The following is a 22,701-nucleotide window of genomic DNA, read 5'->3' as shown; positions in this document are numbered from 1 at the left end:
GCTAGGGAGAGAGGGGAGTGTGGCGAAGGTACCTGCACCAGACGTGGGGAGCAGATCGCTGGGTGGGACTTATTTTTTACTTGTTCAATAGCTAAAAATACTTGTCCAAAACTGAAAATTCTGTTATAGGAAAAAAAATATTATTGACAGATGCGATTTGATCATTATTGTTATTTTAATAACAGTGGACATTTCCTGACACTCCAACAATATGGAAACTATAACAAACTGAATCTGCATACAATAAAGTGCATCAGTTAATCAGTGAATTCATTTACATTTTCCCTTGAGGGGTAGAATTGATTAATTACCATATATGACAACCTATGGCAGGCTAATTAAAGCTGCTTGATGTCTGTTAACCTCACAATAGCAACATACATAGATAAAGAGATGAATCTCTAAAACGCAGAGATCAAAATGTCACAGAACACAATGACTCACACAATGAAGTTCAAGTCCACATGTTGATGAATAACACACAAATACCCACCAAGTAAAATTGTATTAAATATACTGTACTCATGAATTATGTATGACTATACAGTATGTACTGTATGTACAGTACTTATAAGACTTACTAAGGAAGTCAGACATGGTATATACCTACTTACTGCTTTAAATGAGGATCACTTTCCTGTATATCATCCTAGCAGGCAGGCAGACATAGACGGAGTTACATAGACACGTGTGGGTGTGTGTGATCAGTCCTCCTCCAGCTCATCTCCTTCTTCACTCTCCTCTAACTCGTCTCCCCTCCTTCGCTGTTGTCTGGACAACCAGGGGTTGAACCCTGGTCTATGTTTTCTCAGACTTGAAGACCACCATCTTTGGGCAGCTGTAAAATCTTCCATAGGAGGACCCTCCACCACAGGAACATGTGCCTTTGCAGTTGTGGGGTAGTCAGACTGGATGGCAAATCTGTTTTGATCCTCTTCATTGCTGAGAAACCACGTTCACACTGTCGTGACTTTACTTTAATTAATTTGATGATTGTTATTTATATAATCCACTAACTATGTTTAATTGTTACTCGATTAAATTAATCATGTAAGAATTAACTCATTAGGATTAGGGGCACCATGAAATAAGTTCTTTAACGAGTTACCATCTCCCAAATTAAACTCTGGAAGATGGACAAATTTTTTGTCCATTAAAATAACATCAAATTGATCGGAAATACAGTGTAGACATTGATAATGTTGAAAATTACTATTGTAACATGAAACGGCAGATTTTTTTATGCAATATCTACATAGGCGTAAAGAGGCCCATTACCAGCAACCATCAGTCATGTGTTCCAATGGCATGTTGTGTTAGCTAATCCAAGTTTAGCATTTTAAAGGCTAATTTATCATTAGAAAACCCCTTTGCAATTATGTTAGCACAGCTGAAAACTGTTGTTCTGATTAAAGAAGCAATACAACTGGCCTTCTTTAGACTAGTTGAGTATCTGGAGCATTAGCATTTGTGAGTTCAATTACAGGCTCAAAATGGCCAGAAACAAATACATTTCTTCTGAATCTCGTCAGTCTATTCTTGTTCTGAGAAATTAAGGCTATTCCATCCGAGAAATTGCCAAGAAACTGAAGATCTCATACAATGCTGTGTACTACTCCCTTCACAGAACAGCGCAAACTGGCTCTAACCAGAAAGGAAAGAGGAGTGGGAGGCCCCGGTGCACAACTGAGCAAGAGGACAAGTACATTTGAGTGTCTAGTTTGAGAAACAGACGCCTCACAAGTCCTCAACTGGCAGCTTCATTAAATAGTACCCGCAAAACACCAGTCTCAACATCAACAGTGAAGAGGCAACTCCGGGATGCTGGCCTTCGAGGCAGAGTTGCAAAGAAAAGCCATATCTCAGACTGGCTAATAAAAAGAAAAGATTAAGATGGGCAAAAGAACACAGACACTGGACAGAGGAACTCTGCCTAAGAAGGCCAGCATCCCGGAGTCGCCTCTTCTCTGTTGACGTTGAGACTGGTGTTTTACTAGAAAGTTATTTGTTTCTAGCCATTTTGAGCCTGTAATCGAACCCACAAATGCTGATTCTCCAGATACTCAACTAGTCTAAAGAATGTTATTGCTCCTTTAATCAGGACAACAGTTTTTAGCTGTGCTAACATACCTTAATTGCAAAAGGGTTTTTGTAATGATCAATTAGCCTTTTAAACTTGGATTAGCTAACACAACGTGCCATTGGAAAACAGGAGTGATGGTTGCTGATAATAGGCCTCTGTACGCCTATGTAGATATTCCATAAAAAATCCACCGTTTCCAGCTACAATAGTCATTTACAACATTAACAATGTCTACACTGTATTTCTGATCAATTTGACGTTACTTTAATGGACAAAAAAATGTGCTTTTCCTTCAAAAACAAGTAAATGTCTAAGTGACCCCAAACTTTTGAACGGTAGTGTATAAGTTATATATCAATAACAGTAACTTATTAATCATTACTCCATATCAGTCTCATAATCGGTCGCAACCTTCTTGGATCCGCAAAAACCACAGCCTTGAGCATTATTCAGTACTACACAAATTGGTTTAATTATTTATTTACTAGCTAACTAAATAATAACACAGAATACACATACACACTTACATGAGACAAAGGTCCCTAGTGGACTGACAAGATATGACGGCTTGTTACACAAGGATAGAGAAGCGGGTGGGGAAAAGAGTCCTTAAAACTTGTTTTTCAACCACTCCACAAATTTCTTGTTAACAAACTATAGTTTTGGCAAGTCGGTTAGGACATTACTTTGTGCATGAGACAAGTAATTTTTCCAACATTTGTTTACAGACAGATTATTTCACTGTATCACAATTCCAATGGGTCAGAAGTTTACATACACTAAGTTGACTGTTCCTTTAAACAGCTTGGAAAATTCCAGAAAATGACGTCATGGCTTTAGAAGCTTCTGATAGGCTAATTGACATCATTTGAGGTAATTGGAGGTGTACCTGTGGATGTATTTCAAGGCCTACCTTCAAACTCAGTACCTCTTTCTTGACATCTTGGGAAAATCAAAAGAAATCAGCCAAGACCTCAGAAGAAAAATGATGGGCCTCCACAAGTCTGGTTCATCCTTGGGAGCAATTTCCAAATGCCTGAAGGTACCACGTTCATCTGTACAAACAATAGTACGCAAGTATAAACACCATGGGACCCCGCAGCCATCATACCGCTCAGGAAGGAGAAGCGTTCTGTCTCCTAGAGATGACCGTACTTTCGTGCGAAAAGTGCAAATTAATCCCAGAACAACAGCAAAAGTATCTATATCCACAGTAAAACGAGTCCTATATCGACATAACCTGAAAGGCCGCTTGACAAGGAAGAAGCCACTGCTCCAAAGCCGCCATAAAAAAGCCAGACTATGGTTTGCAACTGCACATGGTTGATGAAACAAAAATATAACTGGCCATAATGACCATCGTTATGTTTGGAGGAAAAAGGGGGAGGCTTGCAAGCCAAAGAACACCATCCCAACCGTGAAGCACGGGGATGGCAGCATCATGTTATGGGGGTGCTTTGCTGCAGGAGGGACTGGTGCATTTCACAAAATAGATGGCATCATGAGGATGGAAAATTATGTGGATATATTGAAGCAACATCTCAAGACATCAGTCAGGAAGTTAAAGCTTGATCGCAAATGGGTCTTCCAAATGGACAATGACCCCAAGCATACTTCCAAAGTTGTGGCAAAATGGCTTAAAGACAACAAAGTCAAGATATTGGAGTGGCCATCACAAAGCCCTGACCTCAGTCCTGTCGACAATTTGTGGGCAGAACTGAAAAAGTGTGTGCGAGCAAGGAGGCCTACAAACCTGACTCAGTTACACCAGCTCTGTCAGGAGGAATGGGCAAAAATTCACCCAACTTATTGTGAGAAGCTTGTGGAAGAGCCACTGGGAATGTAATGAAAGAAATAGAAGCTGAAATAAATCATTCTCTCCACTATTATTCTGACATTTCACAGTCTTAAAATAAAGTGGTGATCCTAACTGACCTAAGACAGGGAGTTTTTACTTTGATTAAATGTCAGGAATTGTGAAAAACTGAGTTTGAATGTGTTTGGCTAAGGTGTATGTAAACTTCCGACTTCAACTGTATATGTACAGTGTATTGGTCATGGCTCCCGAGTGGTTCTGCGGTCTAAGGCACTGCATCTCGGTGCAAGCAGCTTCACTACAGTCCCTGGTTTGAATTCAGGCTGTTTCACATCCGACCGTGATTGGGAGTGCCATAGGGCGGCGCACAATTGGCCCAGCATCATCTGGGTTTGGCCGGGGTAGGCCGTTGTTGTAAATAAAAATGTGTTAAATAAAGGTTCAATTTAAAAAACATCTGGCGGCAACCGCAGCGCAATCTATAGGAGATGAACAGTAGCTGGTGCTGAAAATACAGCAAATTTGTTATGCAAGTGTTGCACAGCAACAGATGGAGAAAACCTACACCAGTCGAGCAATTCATTTCAACAGTAATCTTAATTTTAATTTGACTTTACAAACAACAAGAGGTCTTTATTGGAGTCTATTTCTTCGAAGCCTAAACCTATATAAAATAACTTAACTGGCTGAGGTAGGCTATGAGGCTTAACAGCCTAATAGAAGTAGGATTTTCTTTATTAGGCCTACTTACAATTGCAACTGGTCAAAAATTTAGCATCCTACATAAAACAGTCTGCACGTTAAACCTAAAACAATGTAACTAATAATGAAAAGCGCACATTTGTAAATCCCAAACTCTAAAAGTAATTGGAAAGGTAGATACAAATTATGTGTGACATTGTGATTACAAGAAAGAAAGTAAAAAAGATGTTCTGTAAACAAGATGCGGTGTCTTTACAACTGTAGCAGGTGTTGCCCATCATGCAAATGTGTCCTATTAGCAGGACAATAGACTTTTTATAGCCCTCAACTTGCAATGTATTCGATGCTTAAATGCTTTATTATCCAAATGTAAAAGTATATACTGTACAGTACTGTATTTCTTCATCAGCCTCTTTATTCTTTCCTTAATTAAATAATAATAAACAAAACTCTTTCAAAATGCAGATGTTGATTTAGTTATGGATCCATAACGAATTACTATGGGAATAAATATCACTGATTTACAGACATTTTGGTGAAGATTGGAGGATTCTAAATTGTTTGCCTTCATTAGACAACTTTGTTCCAAAATTTCTGTAAATATATTTCTGTTCCAATATTTCTGTAGCCTACGTCACATTGTACAGCGACATATTTTCCATTCCATCCTAATAGAAACCCGTCTGTTTCGTTCTTAGTTTTTCTCGGAATAGAAACACCATAATATTAATCAAATTCATTAAGACAAATTTCTTAAAATCAATCCCATATACTATGTTATTACAAAAAAGGTTTTAAATTCTCTGGTAATGACAATACGGAAGACTTTCAAATGCTTCTCAAAGATGCCCTCTGGTGGTCAAACTAGCAATAACTTGCATTAACAGAAAAAATGGCTGACAAATAAATAACGTGCAACAGAATGCTGCAGCAGCCCGCAAGGTGTGCCGCAGTATGACACAACTTTTAAAGGAGGAACCACTGTACCTGTAGTGTAAATACATTTCAAGTTACAGTATTCCCTTTATAACCTTACTAATGACATTACAAAATGAAAACAATATGACATGATTATTCTTTAGGTCCCAACTGACCATTCCCCACATTCTGATGTTAGGAATGTTGTTCCTGTGTTCACTTTTTGGACGTTAGATTCTTTGGGCGGCAAAAGTCTTCTGGAGACTAAGACATTCCTTTGGTTGATACAGAGAGTTCTCTGCTGCATAAAAAAACGTACGACTGGGTGTGAGGTGTCAAAAAGCATCCTTAGGACACTTTGATCCAATGGATCGGATTAATTGTTAGGAAGTTATTTTTTGGGGTGATTTTTTTTTTTGCTTGTCCAATCAGACAATCTTAGTCTATATTATCCTTTTGTCCAACAATTTATTTTCCTTGTCCTGGGAAAAGCGGTAATGTGGGTGGTTTATTTTGTCGCTGACGTAGTCTCGTCAGGGAGTTTACAAATCTTCATCCATATCGAGGTTCATGATCGCTGTTCTGGTGTCCAGAAACTGTTTTCAGTCATAGGAAATGATGGCGGAAATATGGTGTACAAAAAAGGTTAAATCCCCCCCCCCAAAAAAACACAAAATAGCAGAGTTGGTCAAGAGCCCGTAAGACGGCAGCTATCCACTGCAACGCCATCGTCTACGCCACAAAACAGAACATCGCAATACAGTGTACACAAAATACATAAGAGCACATCTGCTTTAGTACTGTATGTCCCACGTGAACCTGCACAGTGGTTCTCACTCTACTTCATTTCCATAGCGTCTATCCAACATATCCTTAACAAAATTTCAAGATTAAATCAGAGGTTTGCCAGCTTGATTGCTTCTTTGGTAACCACTGAATACAATAGGTGAATGGGTTTGATTCAGCATGCATGTGAAGGGGCAAACACCAAATAATTTTGCAATCAGCAGCAGCACGTATGCTACAGGTCACAATTATGTGTATTCCCCACACTGAGTGGTGTCCTGCTGTGGAGACATGTCTGTGATCCATTTGGTTCAGCAGGAGGCCACCTCAACACACAGACACACACACACACCGTCAATAAGTCATCATACATCATGCATGCATTTGGAACACGGTTGTGTTCGTGCCTGACAGGAGAAATCATTATGAAAGAAAGGATGAAGATGACACCTGTTTGATATGTCAGTACTGTATGTGACTGTATTATCATGCGTATGACATCTTTAGATTTAAAGATGGAATCCGCAGTACTGGCTGCCCCACCACCTTTGTTATTGTTTTTGCCGCCAAGCTGATCTGAGGAGCGTCGCACAGCATGATAAAAAAAAACAGCAGTAGCTATTGTGCTCTTCTATCGCGTGTGCAACTGCACATAGCTTTTAAGTGAGCTAGACAGCTCTTCCGATGCCTTCAACTTTTTGCTCTCTTTTTGAAGATCAACACCAATCATTCCTGTGAAATATTTGTTTGATCTAGGGATGTGACAAATGTAAAAATGTTCTAAACGTTTAAACGGCAATTTTTTGTCGTTTAAACTATAAGAAAAAAATCATAAAATGACATGGGAATTCACAATGCACATATGGTCCTGCATATGACCGCTAGGGGGTGATGCAGTTCAATCTACCGCAGTCCTGGCTACCATACCGCGCTCACCTTACTGCTGTCCCCCACCCACTCAGCAATGATGGTAGTTAATGCCATTTTTAGGTTCTCTGCTGTGTGCCTCTCCTCCATGTTCTCAGAGGTCAGTACATGGGACTTCATGTCCCACTTCTCGTCAATGTGATGGCGCGTTGCAGTGATGTATGACAGCGTGTTCATAGACGTCAAACAATCTGTTGTTAACTTCACGTATGGGGTGTTTGAGAGCTCGTGCTTTGTACTTGCAGAGCAATCATTGTACAATTTTTCCATTCGGCCATCACAGTTTTTAGACCTGGCATCTTGTAGTCTGGTTCTAGATATGCCATTAAGGCATTGAAGCCAACATCCTTTACCATTGACAATGGCTGCATATCAACTGCAATAACTTCTGTAATCAGTGCTTTGATTTTCTCACTCCCTTATCGCACTTCTTTCGTGTGAACTACAGTATCTGCATTGACCCTTTTTGCACTAACTATTTTGACTGATCACTTACACTCCTGCTACTGTTTATTATCTATCCTGTTGCCTAGTCACTATACCCCTACCTATATGTACATACAGTATCTACCTCAATTACCTCGTACCCCTGCACATCGACTCGGTACTGGTACCCCGTGTATATAGCCAAGCTATCGTTACTCATTGTGTTATTATTTTTCTGTTATTTTATTTTGTTTCTCTGCATTGTTGGGAGGGGCCCGTAAGCGTTGCACTGTTGTTTAGGAAGCATGTGGCACATACATTTTACTTGAAGAGCCTGTCTAATATCTGTTGTTGGGGGCCTGTGCTGCTGCCAGCAACGGGTTTGGGTCTCATGGTGCCGCCCTTTCAGATTGTTAAGCATTGCACCTGTACTGTCATTTGAGCTCAAGTCGACCTCGCAAAGTTTGCATTTCACTACCTACTCATTTAATTTCTCAAAGTTTTGCCATACAAGACTTCGCTGCTCTCGCTTCCCTGTCTCACTCTCTGCCATTTTTCCAACTGTTAACGACAATGATGTGCAGAGCATTTTATATCCGTGGCAAATAATTTGAAAGATACATACAGTATCTCCACCTACTTACGTTACATCACTGTTGCATTAGGTTAAATAAACATTTTCCCTTGATGATGATGATGATGATGATGATGATCCGGACCTGTTGGTGGGAGTTGTGTGATAACTGCACTGTGATTTAAATGTTGTATGGGGAAAACAAACAGAACCATTTTTGGGAGGTTAGAGGTTTTTTCTAAACGTTAACGATCCCAATTTAATTAAATGTTTAAGCTTTCAGACCCCTAGCTTGATCATCAGACAACTTTGACCAACAGCAACCTTCATTTGTCATGTTTCGTACAATTGATTCATTAAAGAGAGAGTTAGGCACAGTCAAATTAAATTGAGCAGTTTGGTTCACTTCAAAAGTGACATAACATCCTTGCTAAGAGATCTATTTAAACATTGCATTGTTAAAAAAACATATGCTATGCTGCTGTTATTTCCCAAGACAGTTGGCGCCTTTACATTTGACTGTGTTTTCTGCACACATAATTTATAAAATATTGTATTGTATTGGAACATGTGTGATTCCATAAAAAGCCTAAAACTATTTAGATAGTTTAGCAGCTACAGTACAACTAATTTATTTTTCATGCATGCTTGGACAGCCTTTTTTGTTTCGTGACCTACCAATTGAGGTGTGTTTTGAGTCGCGACCCAACATAACGCTTAAAAAAACATACACATACCAAAGAATAACAAAATATATATATATGTTTTTAAAGGTGGGGACCTGTGTGATTGAAATAAATATCACCCCATTTCCAAACTCTGTTGCCTTTCAAAAATCCAAGAATCCTTGGTAGATTCAGTACTTAACTTAGATCCTTTTCAACTATACACCAGTTTGGTTCCAGACCAGGTCATTGCACCATCTCTGCTACCTCTTTGGTTTTAATGATCTTCTTAATTTTTTGAATAAGAAGAAACACTGTGCGGCCCTTTTTATTGACCTGTCTAAAGCCTTCGATAATGTGGATCATTCATTACTTATTCAGAGGCTTGCATCAATTGGCCTGGACCAGGCTGTGTGTAGCTAGTTTGAAAATGATGCCAATGTCATCCTTGCAACCTACCTGGATCCCTGCCAAGACCCACAAGTGGGTCCCGACCCACAATTGATGGGTCAGACAGTGTGGCTTTGAGAAAGTTTAAACTTTAGACATCTGTCCTGTTAGTAATTGATTGAGCTGCAGAATCAATTAAAGTGAGTGGTGTTTAGAGCTCATTGTGTTGATGGCACTTTGTAAGTTTTAGGATAGGAAGTGCAGTTGTCCCAGCAGGGCTGGGAGTTTGGTGGGACAACACACATAGTCACAATGTCTATCATTCCATGCATTCAATGAACATGGGCAAGAGATATTCTGCTTCCAAACTCATATAGTGTCTTTGATATTTTATCTTGAATTTATTTTTGATTTTTAGAACAGCCACATTGAGAAGTACCAAAGGTTGTCAAAATAGCAGATAACTAGATGAGTGAATCCTCAAAAATTGTGTCACCACTAAAATGAAGTGCCACAATGTCTGGGCATGCCATTTATCTCTGTGGCTTAGCGCAAAAGACCCAGCTGGTTTCCAGTGCAGTATGCGGGCCGGCCCAATGAGCCTGTGGATCCCACATCTTCTCATGGGTAAAGCCCAACCAGGATGGATTGGTGGGAGGAATAACTCAACATCACATGAGGCTCCATTTCCCTCCACTGGTCTAGATAATGACAGGGAAGTACGGTCGAGAGGACACATGGTCCAGGTACAGACAATGTAGACAGTAGATCTGATGGGAAGCTAGTGGCAGGACACTCTGACAAGGGCTTATTCACTGTGGACTAAAAGCCCTCTCTGTGTCTGCATGGCCTGATTCGTAATGACTGGGGATTGGAGAGGAGACATGGAGACAGAGCGAGCTCATTCATCAGATAGTGAGATGCTCTTTCTGAGAAACATAACATATTCCGGTGGAACACGCCAGGCTATTCCAGACACCAACCACTTCCCTTTTACTATCTGTGAGTGGATATTTGAGATGAGAGCACTTACTGATGAGTTCATGTTGATTGAACTGAACAACGCTACCTATCTGATGAGTTTCTCTTCCTTTGCTAATGGAAACAATTGTCACGTCTGTCATACTAGTACTAATGTTTGTACAATATCAATTTCAGCAGCACATTGGGAAAGATTGAAAGAAAAGTTGATAGCATATTATATTATCTTGCTATCAATACAAAATATATCGTCCCACAGTTCCCTGCTAACTTGTTTCTCTCTCTGGGTCTGTCTATGCAGATGTGTCGGTGAGCCTGCTGTCTCTGGTGGTGACCACCTGTGGCCTAGCCCTTTTCGGGGTCTCACTTTTCGTCTCGTGGAAGCTGTGCTGGGTGCCATGGCGCGACCGTGGCCTCCCCGACGGCCTGAAGGATGGCCAGGGGGACCAGCAGCCAGTCATGATGGAGGTGGATGGGGTGGAGAATGAGTACAGTGAAGACTGTGTCAAGGAGCCTTCAGGCCTGTTAGTCCCCGAGGCAATCATGAAGATCAGCCACACATCCCCAGACATCCCCCTGGAGGCCCAATCCAAGCTCAAGGAGAACCATGTCCGCCACATCACCCGCGTGCAGCGCCAGATCACTGAGCCCACCTCCTCTGTCCGGTCAGTCCCACAACACAGAAAAAATTAACAAGTCAATTCAACTAACCATGTTGCATTGTGTCTATAGCTAATGATAACTGGTTTCTCTACCCTCTGTAGGCACAACTCAATCCGTCGCCAAATGAACCTATCCAACCCAGACTTCAACATTGGCCAGTTCCAGAGACAGGAGTCCCTGGCCACTCTGGGCCGGATCAAACCCGAGCTCTATAAGCAACGCTCTGTGGACACGGACGACGGCAGGAAGACGGACAGCTGCGGCCGCATACATTTCATCCTCAAGTTCGACTGTGACCTGGAGCAGCTCATCATCAAGATCCACAAGGCCCAGGATTTACCAGCCAAGGATTTCTCAGGAACCTCTGACCCTTACGTCAAAATCTACCTGCTCCCCGACCGTAAGACCAAGCACCAGACCAAGGTGCACCGCAAGACCCTCAACCCCGTGTTCGATGAGGTCTTCCTGTTCCCTGTGGCCTACACTGAGCTGCCCACACGTAAACTGCACTTCAGCGTCTACGACTTTGACCGCTTCTCCCGCCACGACATCATTGGCCAGGTGCAGGTGGATAACTTCCTGGACCTTGCAGACTTCCCCAGAGAGACTAAACTCTGTAGGGACATCCAGTACGTCACCTCGGTGAGCTAACCTCTATATCAGTCTTATTACAGTATCATAATATCTGCTTGGGTATGTGGACATGCAACAATAAATGCAACATTGTGACTTCAAATGAGGTAGTGAATAAGGGTACATTATCTGAGAGAGTCACTTCAGTTCTGGTCCCTGATCATTCAACTATGTCAGTTTAGGAGTGGGACTGGAAAGAGTTTAACACTTAGAAGCATATCGGAACCAGCTCTGCCCTCCCCTCAGGGCTACCAAAAACTGTCCAAACAATAAAAAAAAGGTGTAAAGGCCATGTAACAGCAAGGCAGGGAGGAAAATACCAAAGTGTAAGCATGTCTGTCCCCACAGAACCCCCCCCACCCTGGTTTAATAAAAAAAGAAGACTAACATAAAATGATACTTAGATGGAATGAATAATACATGACCACACCAGGAAACACACGGGGTGGAGACGTACATCTGAGTTGGCAGCAGTGGCTGCTTTGACATGAGGATACAAAGTTGGAGCTCCTCTCTCCATTATTCACATGGATCCCATTAATCACTGTGAGGTATGACATACTGAAGGTTTCACCTGTCTGATTGAATCTCACTGGACTCTCACTGGTGTCAGAAAGGCTCTGAAGTCTCAATTGGTCAAAGTGCGGTCTCAATAGAAGTCAGTCTCATTGGAGTCTCACTGTGGAAATAAGGACTTATGGTGTCATTGAAGGAGTGTAGGTTGTCTGCAGTCTGGAGGGAGGACTGTAGTCTGAGTGATGTCTCAGTGATATATCTCTATACTGTCTCTCTTGAGGGCCACTCCTTTTTTAGACGGGTTCATTTTCACTTCCCGTCAACATGTAGGGTTTGAGTTCATCAAACGTGTGTGATTAGCCTAGTGGTTAGAGCGTCGGGTCAGTAACTCAGAGGTTGCTGGATCGAATCCTCGAGATGACAAGGTAAAAATCTGTTGTTCTGTCCCTGAGCACGGCAGTTAACCCACTGTTCCCCAGGTGCCAAAGACACGGATATTTTTTAAGGCAGCCCTCCGCACCTCTCTGATTCAGAGAGGTTGGGTTAAATGTGGAAGACACATTTCAGTTGAAGGTATTCAGTTGTACAACTGACTAGCTATCCCCCCTTTCCCTGATTATGTCATGCCTGCTCCCCCTGAGGGTGCCATGCTCCTGTTATCATACGCACCTGTTACCATCATTATGCGCAGCTGCGCTCACTGGACTCACCTGGACTCCCTCACTTTGTTGATTGCCCCTGCATATATGTCTGCTCCGCTATGTTGTTCCCTGTAGTAGCATTGTTTGTCGTGTTTATGTCCAGACGCTGTTCTTGTTCCGTTACATGTCCGTCTATATTAAATGGTTCACTCCCTGTACCTGCTTCTCATCTCCTGTGTTGGGCATTACAGATTAGGCTCAGACAATAAATAGGTCTGAAGCTAGTATTTTCTATCAAGGCTGTCAAACTTGACAACTTCATAGGTCAGGCTTTCCAAACTCGGTCCTGGGGCCCATCCAGGTACGAGTTTTAGTTTTTGCCCTAGCACTCCACGGCTAAAACAAATAATCAAAGCTTGATGATGAGTTGGTTGTTTGAATCAGCTGTGTAGTGTTAGGGCAAAAACTTGCGCCCAAGTGGGAGGGGCTTGGACAGAGTCCTAGATTTACCTGTGTGACATGGGTGAGCTAACTGGGGAGCTTCAAAGTATCTGGGGATGCAACCCAGAGCATCTAGGAAACACAAGCATCACATGCACACACAGACACACTCACGCATAGCCACACACACACACAGCCACTCTCCATCCCAGAACTGGGCCAGCCCTTCTGGGACACAGAGCATGTGACATCACAAGTCCAACCACTAGTCCATGCATAAATCATACCTCAGCGCTAAGTTGGGTTTCAAACATCCCATATGTAACATACAAACTGTAAACCGGCATCAAGTCTGACATTGAAGTGCTACATCTCCATAACTGAACTGTAGGACCATATGAACGGGCTCAAGAATAACCCACCGTCTACTTCTTAGATAACATCAATTACAAGTCATGTAGCGTGTTTATTACATGTTGTTATCATACCTCTAAAATACCGGACACCTTCCAGGGACAGAGAGGTATACAAATACCCATACAAGTGACCAGCTCTAAATCTTTTACATGATCTATGTAAGCTTCTACAAGCAGGTTTCAAATCCACCTCTATGAGGGTTGAATAAAACTGTTAGACAACAGAACAGAATCACTGGTGGTTTTGGCCAGCGGCATACCACCCTGCATCCCACTGCTGGCTTGCCATTGAAGCTACACAGGGTTGGCCCGGGTTGGTCTCTGGCTGGAAGACCAGATCCTGCTGGAAGTGGAGTTGGAGGGCCAGTAGGAAGCATTCTTTCGTCTTGTCTAAAAAAAGATCCCAATGCCCCAGAGCAGTGATTGGGATCATTACCCTGTGTTATTAAACGAGTGTCCTGACTCTCTGTGGTCATAAAAAATACTATGGCACTTATCGTAAGAGTAGGGTGTTAACCCCAGTGTCCTGGCTAAATTCCCAATCTGGCCCTCATACCATCATGGCCACCTAGTCATCCTCAGCTTCCAATTGGCTCATTCCTCTCCCCGGTAACTACTCCCCAGGTCATTGCTGTAAATGAGTCAACTTACCTGGTAAAATAAGGGTTCTGTCACGACTTCAGCCGAAGTCGGTTCCTCTCCTTGTTCGGGCGGCGCTCGGCTGCCGGCGTCGCCGGTCTACTAGCCGTCGCCGATCTACTTTTCATTTTCCATTTGTTTTGTCTTTGTTTCTACACACCTGTTTTTCATTCCCCTAATTATTGTTCAGGTATTTAACCCTCTGTTTCCCCCATGGTGTTGTGCAGGATTGTTTTGTGTCATGTTCGGTAATGTTGGTGACTGGTTATTTTGACGGGTGCTGTTTTTTGCCCGTGCGTAAAGTTGATGTTCGTGTGTTTGTGTTTGGACAAGTGTAGTGTTTTACCTTGCACCATTCATTATTCTAAGTAAAGTTATGTTGCTCCCAATTCTCTGCTCTCCTGCGCCTGACTGCATACACCAGCTACACCCACCATTATGACAAATTCAATCAAATATCCTGCCAGGGAGATAAAGGACCTGTGTGGATGGGTTACCTGTTCCTGTGGTATACTTTCTTTAATTAAACACAGCTTAACTTATCTATTCCAGAACTCAATAGAAGACCAATAGCCTCTTCAGGTTCACATTAATTGTCAGGCTGTTAAAACAAAGATTTCAAGAGCACTGTAATCTGTGTCCCTGCAACGGCAGTTGATAGTATTAATGTGAGCCAACTTGGGCGACAGGTAGCCTAGCGGTTAATAACATTGGGCCAGTAACTGAAAAGTTGCTGGTTTGAATCCCTGAGCTGACTAGGTGAATAATCTGTTGATGTGCCCTTGAGCAAGGCACTTAGCCATAATTGCTCGTGTAAGGAGCTCTGGATAAGAGCTTCTGCTAAATGACTAAAAAGTAAATGTAAAAAAAAGAATTAGGTCTTTGATTAATGGGATGAGTGTGTGGCTTGATCCAATGCAGCAGGTTTACTACCTAGTTCCACAATAACCACCACTGCAGCATCATTTCATTTATTTAACCTTTATTTAACTAGGCAAGTCAGTTAAGAACAAATTGTTATTTACAATGACGGCCAAACCCTCCCCTAACCCGGACGACACTGGGCCAATTGTGCGTCGCCCTTTGGGACTCCTGATCACGGCCGGTTGGGATACAGCCCGGGATCGCACCAGGGTCTATAGTGATGCCTCTAGCACTGCGATGCAGTGCCTTAGACCACTGCACCACTCGGGAGCCTCCAGTGGTGCAGCGGTCTAAGTGATGAGCACATCACATCTCCTTACGTTATGTCTTATTGATCTGCATTGTGGAAACAGACATGGGCTGAAAATAAAACTTGATGAATGACTGATGAAGAAGGGAGGAAAGATAAAATGGGTATACAACAATATGCCTTAACTACGGGCCAACTGCTGAGAGGGGAGCTATCAACTTTTGGTTGAAATGTCCATTGAGTCTTAAGAATATTTTATTTTTCAAGATGACAACAGAATCATTCCCAAGTCCATTAATATTACATGAGTACTACATTTATGAGTGATTGAAATGTGTTCGTTTACCCTGATTGTGTCTGTGTTCATTTAGAAGCCCAGTGAAACACATCTAAAGTGCTGAAACTTGTCGTTCCACAGCTGCTGACTTACTGTCTGCTGACGTAATAGGATGACATGCCAAGACATGGTCTTACACGTGCTGGCTATTGCAAAACCATTTTCACCTCCCTCTCTATCTCCCTCCCTCTTTGTCTCCCTCTGTTTCTCTCTACAAACATGGTAGTAACACACCCTGTATGTTAAGAGGCCCTTAAAAGAGAGAGGGATCCTAGGGGGAATGTGCAAGATGGATAATTACACAAGATAGACTGTCAGCCTTCTCTCTCAGCAATATTGGGGGCCTTTAGAGCTCCAGTTTAATTTCATTGAAAGAGCACAAGTGACGATAATTCCACCACTGACTTGATTTAAGTACTTCAATGAATGGAGGAGACTGTTATCCTATAGTCTGCAAATGGAAGTGGGTAATTCGATTATTTAGCCTGAGAGGGATGGGCTGCATGGTCCACCCCTAATCTCTTTGTGAGTATGTGTGGGGAGGTTGCGTGTGTGTGTACGCACATGCTCGTGTGTGTGTGTGTGTGTGTGTGTGTGTGTGTGTGTGTGTGTGTGTGTGTGTGTGTGTGTGTGTGTGTGTGTGTGTGTGTGTGTGTGTGCGTGTGTGTGTGTGCGTGTGTCTGTGTGCATGTGTGCGTGATTTGTACCACTTTACGACGGAGACCTCCTGCCACGCTTTCTGAGTGACCAGGTCAGTGTAGCAAAGTGCGGACCGATGATGATGTACTGTAGGTTAGAGGTCACTGTGGTGTCTTGCCCTATGTTGACAGCCTTGATAAATCAACTCCTTTGTTTGATTACATTTACAGTGATTTTGGACACAGGCCAGAGAGCAGTGATAGATCGCATTAGATCTGTCATTTCAATCATCCATATAGAGGACTTATTGATGCTTGAATGGATGTGCCAATTCTACATTTTCCACTATTACACTCCCAATCAATGGCGTTGTCTAAAAAACAAATATCCAACAACAACCACCAAAGTCATTCCTTGCAGGACATGACATGAATTATAATGCACAAAGAATAGCAGAACAAGTAGCACCCATTATTCAAGTCTTTAGCAACCATGTCCACTGATCTCTGTTGGATATGATGTGAGGTGTTTTACACAGACGCTTTTAAATGGAACATCAATGTAATTAGCTAACTGTGTGAATTGAGCCATTAATAGTAACAAGCATTTTCATGTACAAAACATCAGAACAATGACAGCATGTGTTGTTATTCTTAAACGTTGGTATTAACTTTGGAGTCTATTTGGGCTCTAGTCATACAGAAAAACATTTTCCAATTCAGGTTCATGGTCGTTGTGAGTGAGCGGTGAGCACAAATGTAGCTGTGATTGCATTTCAATATACAGTGCCTTCGGAAAGTATTCAGACCCCTTGACTTTATTCACATTTTGTTAGGTTATAGCCTTATTCTAAAATGGATTAAAAAAAATTCTCTCATCAATCTATACACGATACACCATCATGTCAAAGTGAAAACAGGTTTAGAAATATTTGCAAATGTCTGAAGAAAAACCCCCAGTAATATCACATTTACATAAGCATTCAGACCCTTTTTTCAGTACTTTGGTGAAGTACCTTTGTCAGCAATTACAGCCTCGAGTCTTCTTGGGTATGATGCTACAAGCTAGGCAGATCTTTATTTGGGGAGTTTCTCCCATTCTTCTCTGCAGATCCTCTCAAACTCTGTCAGGTTGGATGGGGACCGATGCTGCACAGTTTTTTAAGGTCTCTCCAGAGATGTTCGATCGGGTCCAAGTCCGGGCTCTGGCTCGGCCACTTAACCTCTATGGGCTAGGTGGGACGTGACCGTCCCACTCTATTCAACAGCCAGTGGAACAGCGTGGCACGAAATACAAAACCTCAAAAATGCAATAATTACATTTTTTCAAACATACGACTATTTTACACAAATCAAATCAAATCACCATTTTAAAGATAAGACTCTCGTTAATCTAACCACATTGTCCGATTTCAAAAAGGCTTTACAGCGAAAGCAAAACATTAGATTATGTTAGGAGAGTACATAGCCAAAAATAATCACACAGCCATTTTCCAAGCAAGCATATATGTCACAAAAACCCAAAACACAGCTAAATAAAGCACTAACCTTTGATGATCTTCATCAGATGACACTCCTAGGACATTATGTTATACAATACATGCATGTTTTGTTCAATCAAGTTCATATTTATATCAAAAAACAGCTTTTTACATTGGCGTGTGATGTTCAGAAAATGTATTCCCACCGAAAACTTCCGGTGAATTTATAAAATTACTCATCATAAACGTTGACAAAATACATAACAATTATTTTAAGAATTATAGATACAGAACTCCTTTATGCAATCGCTGTGTCAGATTTTAAAATAGCTTTTCGGCGAAAGCACATTTTGCAATATTCTGAGTACATAGCTCAGCCATCACGGTGAGCTATTCAGACACCCGCCAAGTTCGGGGCACACTAAACTCAGAATTAGTATTAGAAAAATTGTGTTAACTTTGCTGATCTTCGTCAGAATGCACTCCCAGGACTGCTACTTCCACAAGAAATGTTGTTTTTGTTCGAAATAATGCATAGTTATGTCCAAATACCTCCGTTTTGTTAGTGCGTTCAGGTCACTATCCAAAGGGTAACGCGCGAGTGCATTTCGAGACAAAAAAATTCAAATGTTCCATTACCGTACTTAGAAGCACGTCAAACGCTGTTTAAAATCAATTTTTATGGTATTTTTCTTGTAAAATAGCGATAATATTCCAACCGGACAATAGTGTATTCATTCAAAGAGGAAAAGAAAAACCAGCGTGGTCATGTAAACCCGCATATCCAATCTCTTTGTCACCAGGCAGACCACTGAGAAACTGAGCTTCTATACTCTGCCCAGAGACAGGAGACGCCTCAATCTGCTTTCTGAAGGCTTTAGAGAGCCAATGGAAGCCTTAGGAAGTGCTACGTAACCCCACAGATACTGTAGTTTCGATAGAGAATCAAAAGAAGAACTACAAATTCTCAGACAGGCCACTTCCTGCTTGGAATTTTCTCAGGTTTTTGCCTGCCATATGAGTTCTGTTATACTCACAGACACCATTCAAACAGTTTTAGAAACTTCAGAGTGTTTTCTATCCAAATCTAATAATATGTATATTTGCGTTTCTGGGCAAGAGTAGTAACCAGTTTAAATCGGGTATGTTTTTTATCCGGCCGTGAAAATGCTGCCCCCTAGCCCAGACAGGTTAAAGACATTCAGAGAATTGTCCCAAAGCCACTCCTGCATTGTCTTGGCTGTGTGCTTAGGGTTGTTGTCCTGTTGGAAGGAACACGTTTGCCCCAGTCTGAGGTCCTGAGCGCTCTGGAGTAGGTTTTCATCAAGGATCTCTCTGTACTTTGCTCCGTTCATCATTGCCTCGATCCTGACTAGTCTCCCAGTCCCTGCCACTGAAAAACACCCCCACAGCATGATGCTGCCACCACCATACTTAACTGAATGGATGGTGACAGGTTTCCTCTAGATGTGACGCTTGGCATTCAGGTCAAAGAGTTGCATCTTGGTTTCACCAGACCAGAGAATCTTGTTTCTCACTGTCTGAGAGTCTTTAGGTGCCTTTTGGCAAACTCCAAGCGGGCTGTTGTGTCTTTTAGTGAGGAGTGGATTCTGTCTGGCCACTCTACCATAAAGGCCTGATTGGTGGGGTGCTGCCAAGTTTGTTGCCCTTCTGGATGGTTCTTCCATATCCACAGAGAAACTCTAGAGCTCTGTCAGTGTGACCATCGGGTTCTTGGTCACCTCCCTGACCAAGGACCTTCTCCCCTGATTGCTCAGTTTTGCCGCGCGGCCAGCTCTAGGAAGAGCATTTAAGAATGATGGAGGCCTCTGTGTTCTTGTGGACCTTTAATGCTGCAGCAATTTGTTGGTACCCTTCCCGAGATCTGAGCCTCGACACAATCCTGTCTCGGAGCTCCACGGAAAATTCCTTCGACCTCATGGCTTGGTTTTGCTCTGACATGCACTGTCAACTGTGGGACCTTATATAAACAGGTGTGTGCTTTTCCAAATCATGTCCAATCAATTGAATTTACCTCAGGTGGACTCCAATCAAGTTGTAGAAACATCTCAAGGATGGTCAATGGAAACAGGATGCACCTGAGCACCCATTCTATACATTTGCAAACATTTCTCAAAACCTGTTTTCGCTTTGTCATTATGGGGTATTGTGTGTAGATTGGTGAGGATTTTTATTTATTTAATCAATTTAGAATAAGGCTGTAACGTAGCAAAATGTGAATAAAGTCAAGGGATCTGAATACTTTACGAAGGCACTACATTAATAACTTCATCATTGAACATATCCCCCTAGTAAAACCCAACCCACAGAGAGCACAGTCACTGTGTGGCCCCCAACCCAGGATATGAACACGTCATAAGCTGGGGGGGGACAACTCTGGTACACCTCTGCTATTTGGAGAACTAAAACCTGTTGCCACTATTGACAATGGGCTTGTCAAACCCATGGCAGCTAGGCAGAACCTGATAGCCCTGGCAAACGAGCTTCAGCAGGGTGTGAGCTAGATAGCTTTTCGGGAGGCTGTGTCTGTGTGAGACTGGGACTGACCACTGACCAGGCTGGTACAAGCCAGACCTGATAATGAGTGATTCTCTGTGGAGAGCTGGACTGACCTTTCCTGCTGATGCAGAATACTGGGGCTTCCCACTGAGCCCAGGGGCCTGCCAATGGGAACTTTCACACAGGGAGAATGATCTGTTATAACAGGCCCGTAGAGCTCAGGGCTGAGGAGCACACACACGGGCATGCACACGCACACAAAGACTAATTCAGATGTCAGGCTAGTGTCAGCCAAGCCTGGAGATGCTGCTTATTTACAGTAGGCTCCCTGTTTCTAAAACCAGGGGTTCTGACCAAGTTTATGGTCCGGTAGTCTGCATCTTAACTATGTTGGGTGTTTCCCACTCCTACCTCAAGCTGAGAGAAACTTACAGGGGTAACAGGTTTGTCAGGGTTACATTACAACGTGAGGTGCATGCCTCAACTGGAGGTGAGACTCGTGGCCTTCTTAGTCCATGCCGGTAACTAACCTTGTGAGTGATGCTTGTGTCTAACGAACACATCACTCTCTCACAGACATGCTATTTTCAGAGGTGATAATTGGAGCGCTTCTCTTCCTGTTCACTTACATACGCAGGGCCGTAGCCAGCAAAAAACAGTGACAATTACCCTAGTGATTATCACATTGGTTGCTGTAACTTCAATTTCCTCAGTCGATCTACAAACACACAGCCTATTACAGTAGTTATACAGTTAGCCGCTACACATTTACTCACATAAACTCAGCATCGGGATTAAAAACTATAATTTAATAAGTACAGAGGGATCTGTTAGCAGAAAAAAATATTTTATTAACAAAAGGTAAACAAATTTGTTGGCTTTACAGAACTGTTATTTTTGTTGTTGCAATTTTACGGCTAATTCCCTGAAATTCTACACATTTTGCCATGTCTTATGCCATGTTAATATGATATCTGATTGAGAGAAACTAATAAAATCAATCGGGGCCCCCTGGAGGTCAGGGCCTCTGGTCACGTGCTCTGCGTGCCCGGTCAGTAATTCAGCAAGTTCAGATAGCTGGCTAGTCTAAGTACACTAAGCAGTCCCAATACATTTTTTTTTTACTGACATGGGTAAATTGAGTGATTGTCAATGAGTGACATATAACAAGATGAAAACTGCTGATGCACAACCAACCTTAGAAATTTCACATTGTGCATTCTATTATTCTAACTCTCAACAGTAAGTTGAGACACTGACTGTTCACATAGTCCACTGTAAACCAGCGGAATCTCTAACAGCGAAGCCAGAGCAACAAGGTGACATCATGAGACATTCAGTTACTAAACATTTCACTGATGTTTTCGTTGCTTTGTAGGACAATGTGGACTTGGGGGATCTCATGTTCTCCCTGTGTTACCTACCAACGGCTGGAAGGCTAACCATCACAATGATCAAGGCTAGGAACCTCAAAGCCATGGACATCACTGGAGCCTCAGGTAGGGGTTCCTTCATGTGGGGACTGGGATACAAATGTGATGTGGATTCTGCTTAGTCATCATTTGATGGATAAATTATATCAAAGACTAGTATATCGAATTGAATGGTAATTTCTGTCTCCCAGTCTTTTAATAATATGGCCCAATGAGTAGAAGCCATGACGAAACATATCAATGGAGCATAACTATTGAGGAGGCCATGTGTGCATCCGAAATGGCACCCTATTCCCTATACAGTTGAAGTCGGAAGTTTATATACACTTAAGTTGGAGTCATGAAAACTCATTTTTCAACCACTCCACAATTTTCTTGTTAACATACTAAAGTTTTGGCAAGTCGGTTAGGACATCTACTTTGTGCATGACACGAGTACATTTTCCAACAATTGTTAACAAACAGATTATTTCACTTATTATTTCACTGTATCACAATTCCAGTGGCTCAGAAGTTTACAAACACTAACTTGATTGTGCCTTTAAACAGCTTGGAAAATTCCAGAAAATGATGACATGGCTTTAGAAGCTTCTGATAGGGTAATTCACATCATTTGAGTCAAGTGAAGGTGTAACTGTGGATGTATTTCAAGGCCTACCTTCACATTCAGTGCCTCTTTGCTTGACATCATGGGAAAATCAAAAGAAATCAGCCAAGACCTCAGAAAAATTATTGTAGACCTCCACAAGTCTGGTTCATCCTTGGGAGCAATTTCCAAACGACTGAAGATACCACGTTCATGTGTACAAACAATAGTACGCAAGTATAAACACCATGGGACCACACAGCCGTCATACCGCTCAGGAAGGAGACTCGTTCTGTCTCCTAGAGATGAACGTAC

General features: G+C 42.1%; 1 protein-coding gene across 1 annotated transcript in view; it reads left to right on the top strand.

Annotated features, from left to right (window-relative positions):
* LOC115152268 (synaptotagmin-9-like) overlaps window positions 1–22,701 on the top strand; it is a 49,908-nt gene that overhangs the window by 18,702 nt on the left and 8,505 nt on the right. Inside the window, exons 2-4 of the mRNA XM_029696955.1 lie at window positions 10,570–10,933; window positions 11,033–11,573; window positions 21,746–21,866. Of these exons, the coding sequence (XP_029552815.1) occupies window positions 10,570–10,933; window positions 11,033–11,573; window positions 21,746–21,866 (1,026 nt within the window). The remainder of the gene's footprint in view (window positions 1–10,569; window positions 10,934–11,032; window positions 11,574–21,745; window positions 21,867–22,701) is intronic.

Source organism: Salmo trutta, chromosome 17 (assembly GCF_901001165.1).
Source record: "Salmo trutta chromosome 17, fSalTru1.1, whole genome shotgun sequence".
NCBI classification, from domain to species: domain Eukaryota; kingdom Metazoa; phylum Chordata; class Actinopteri; order Salmoniformes; family Salmonidae; genus Salmo; species Salmo trutta.
This window is presented reverse-complemented; position numbering and strand designations above follow the sequence as displayed.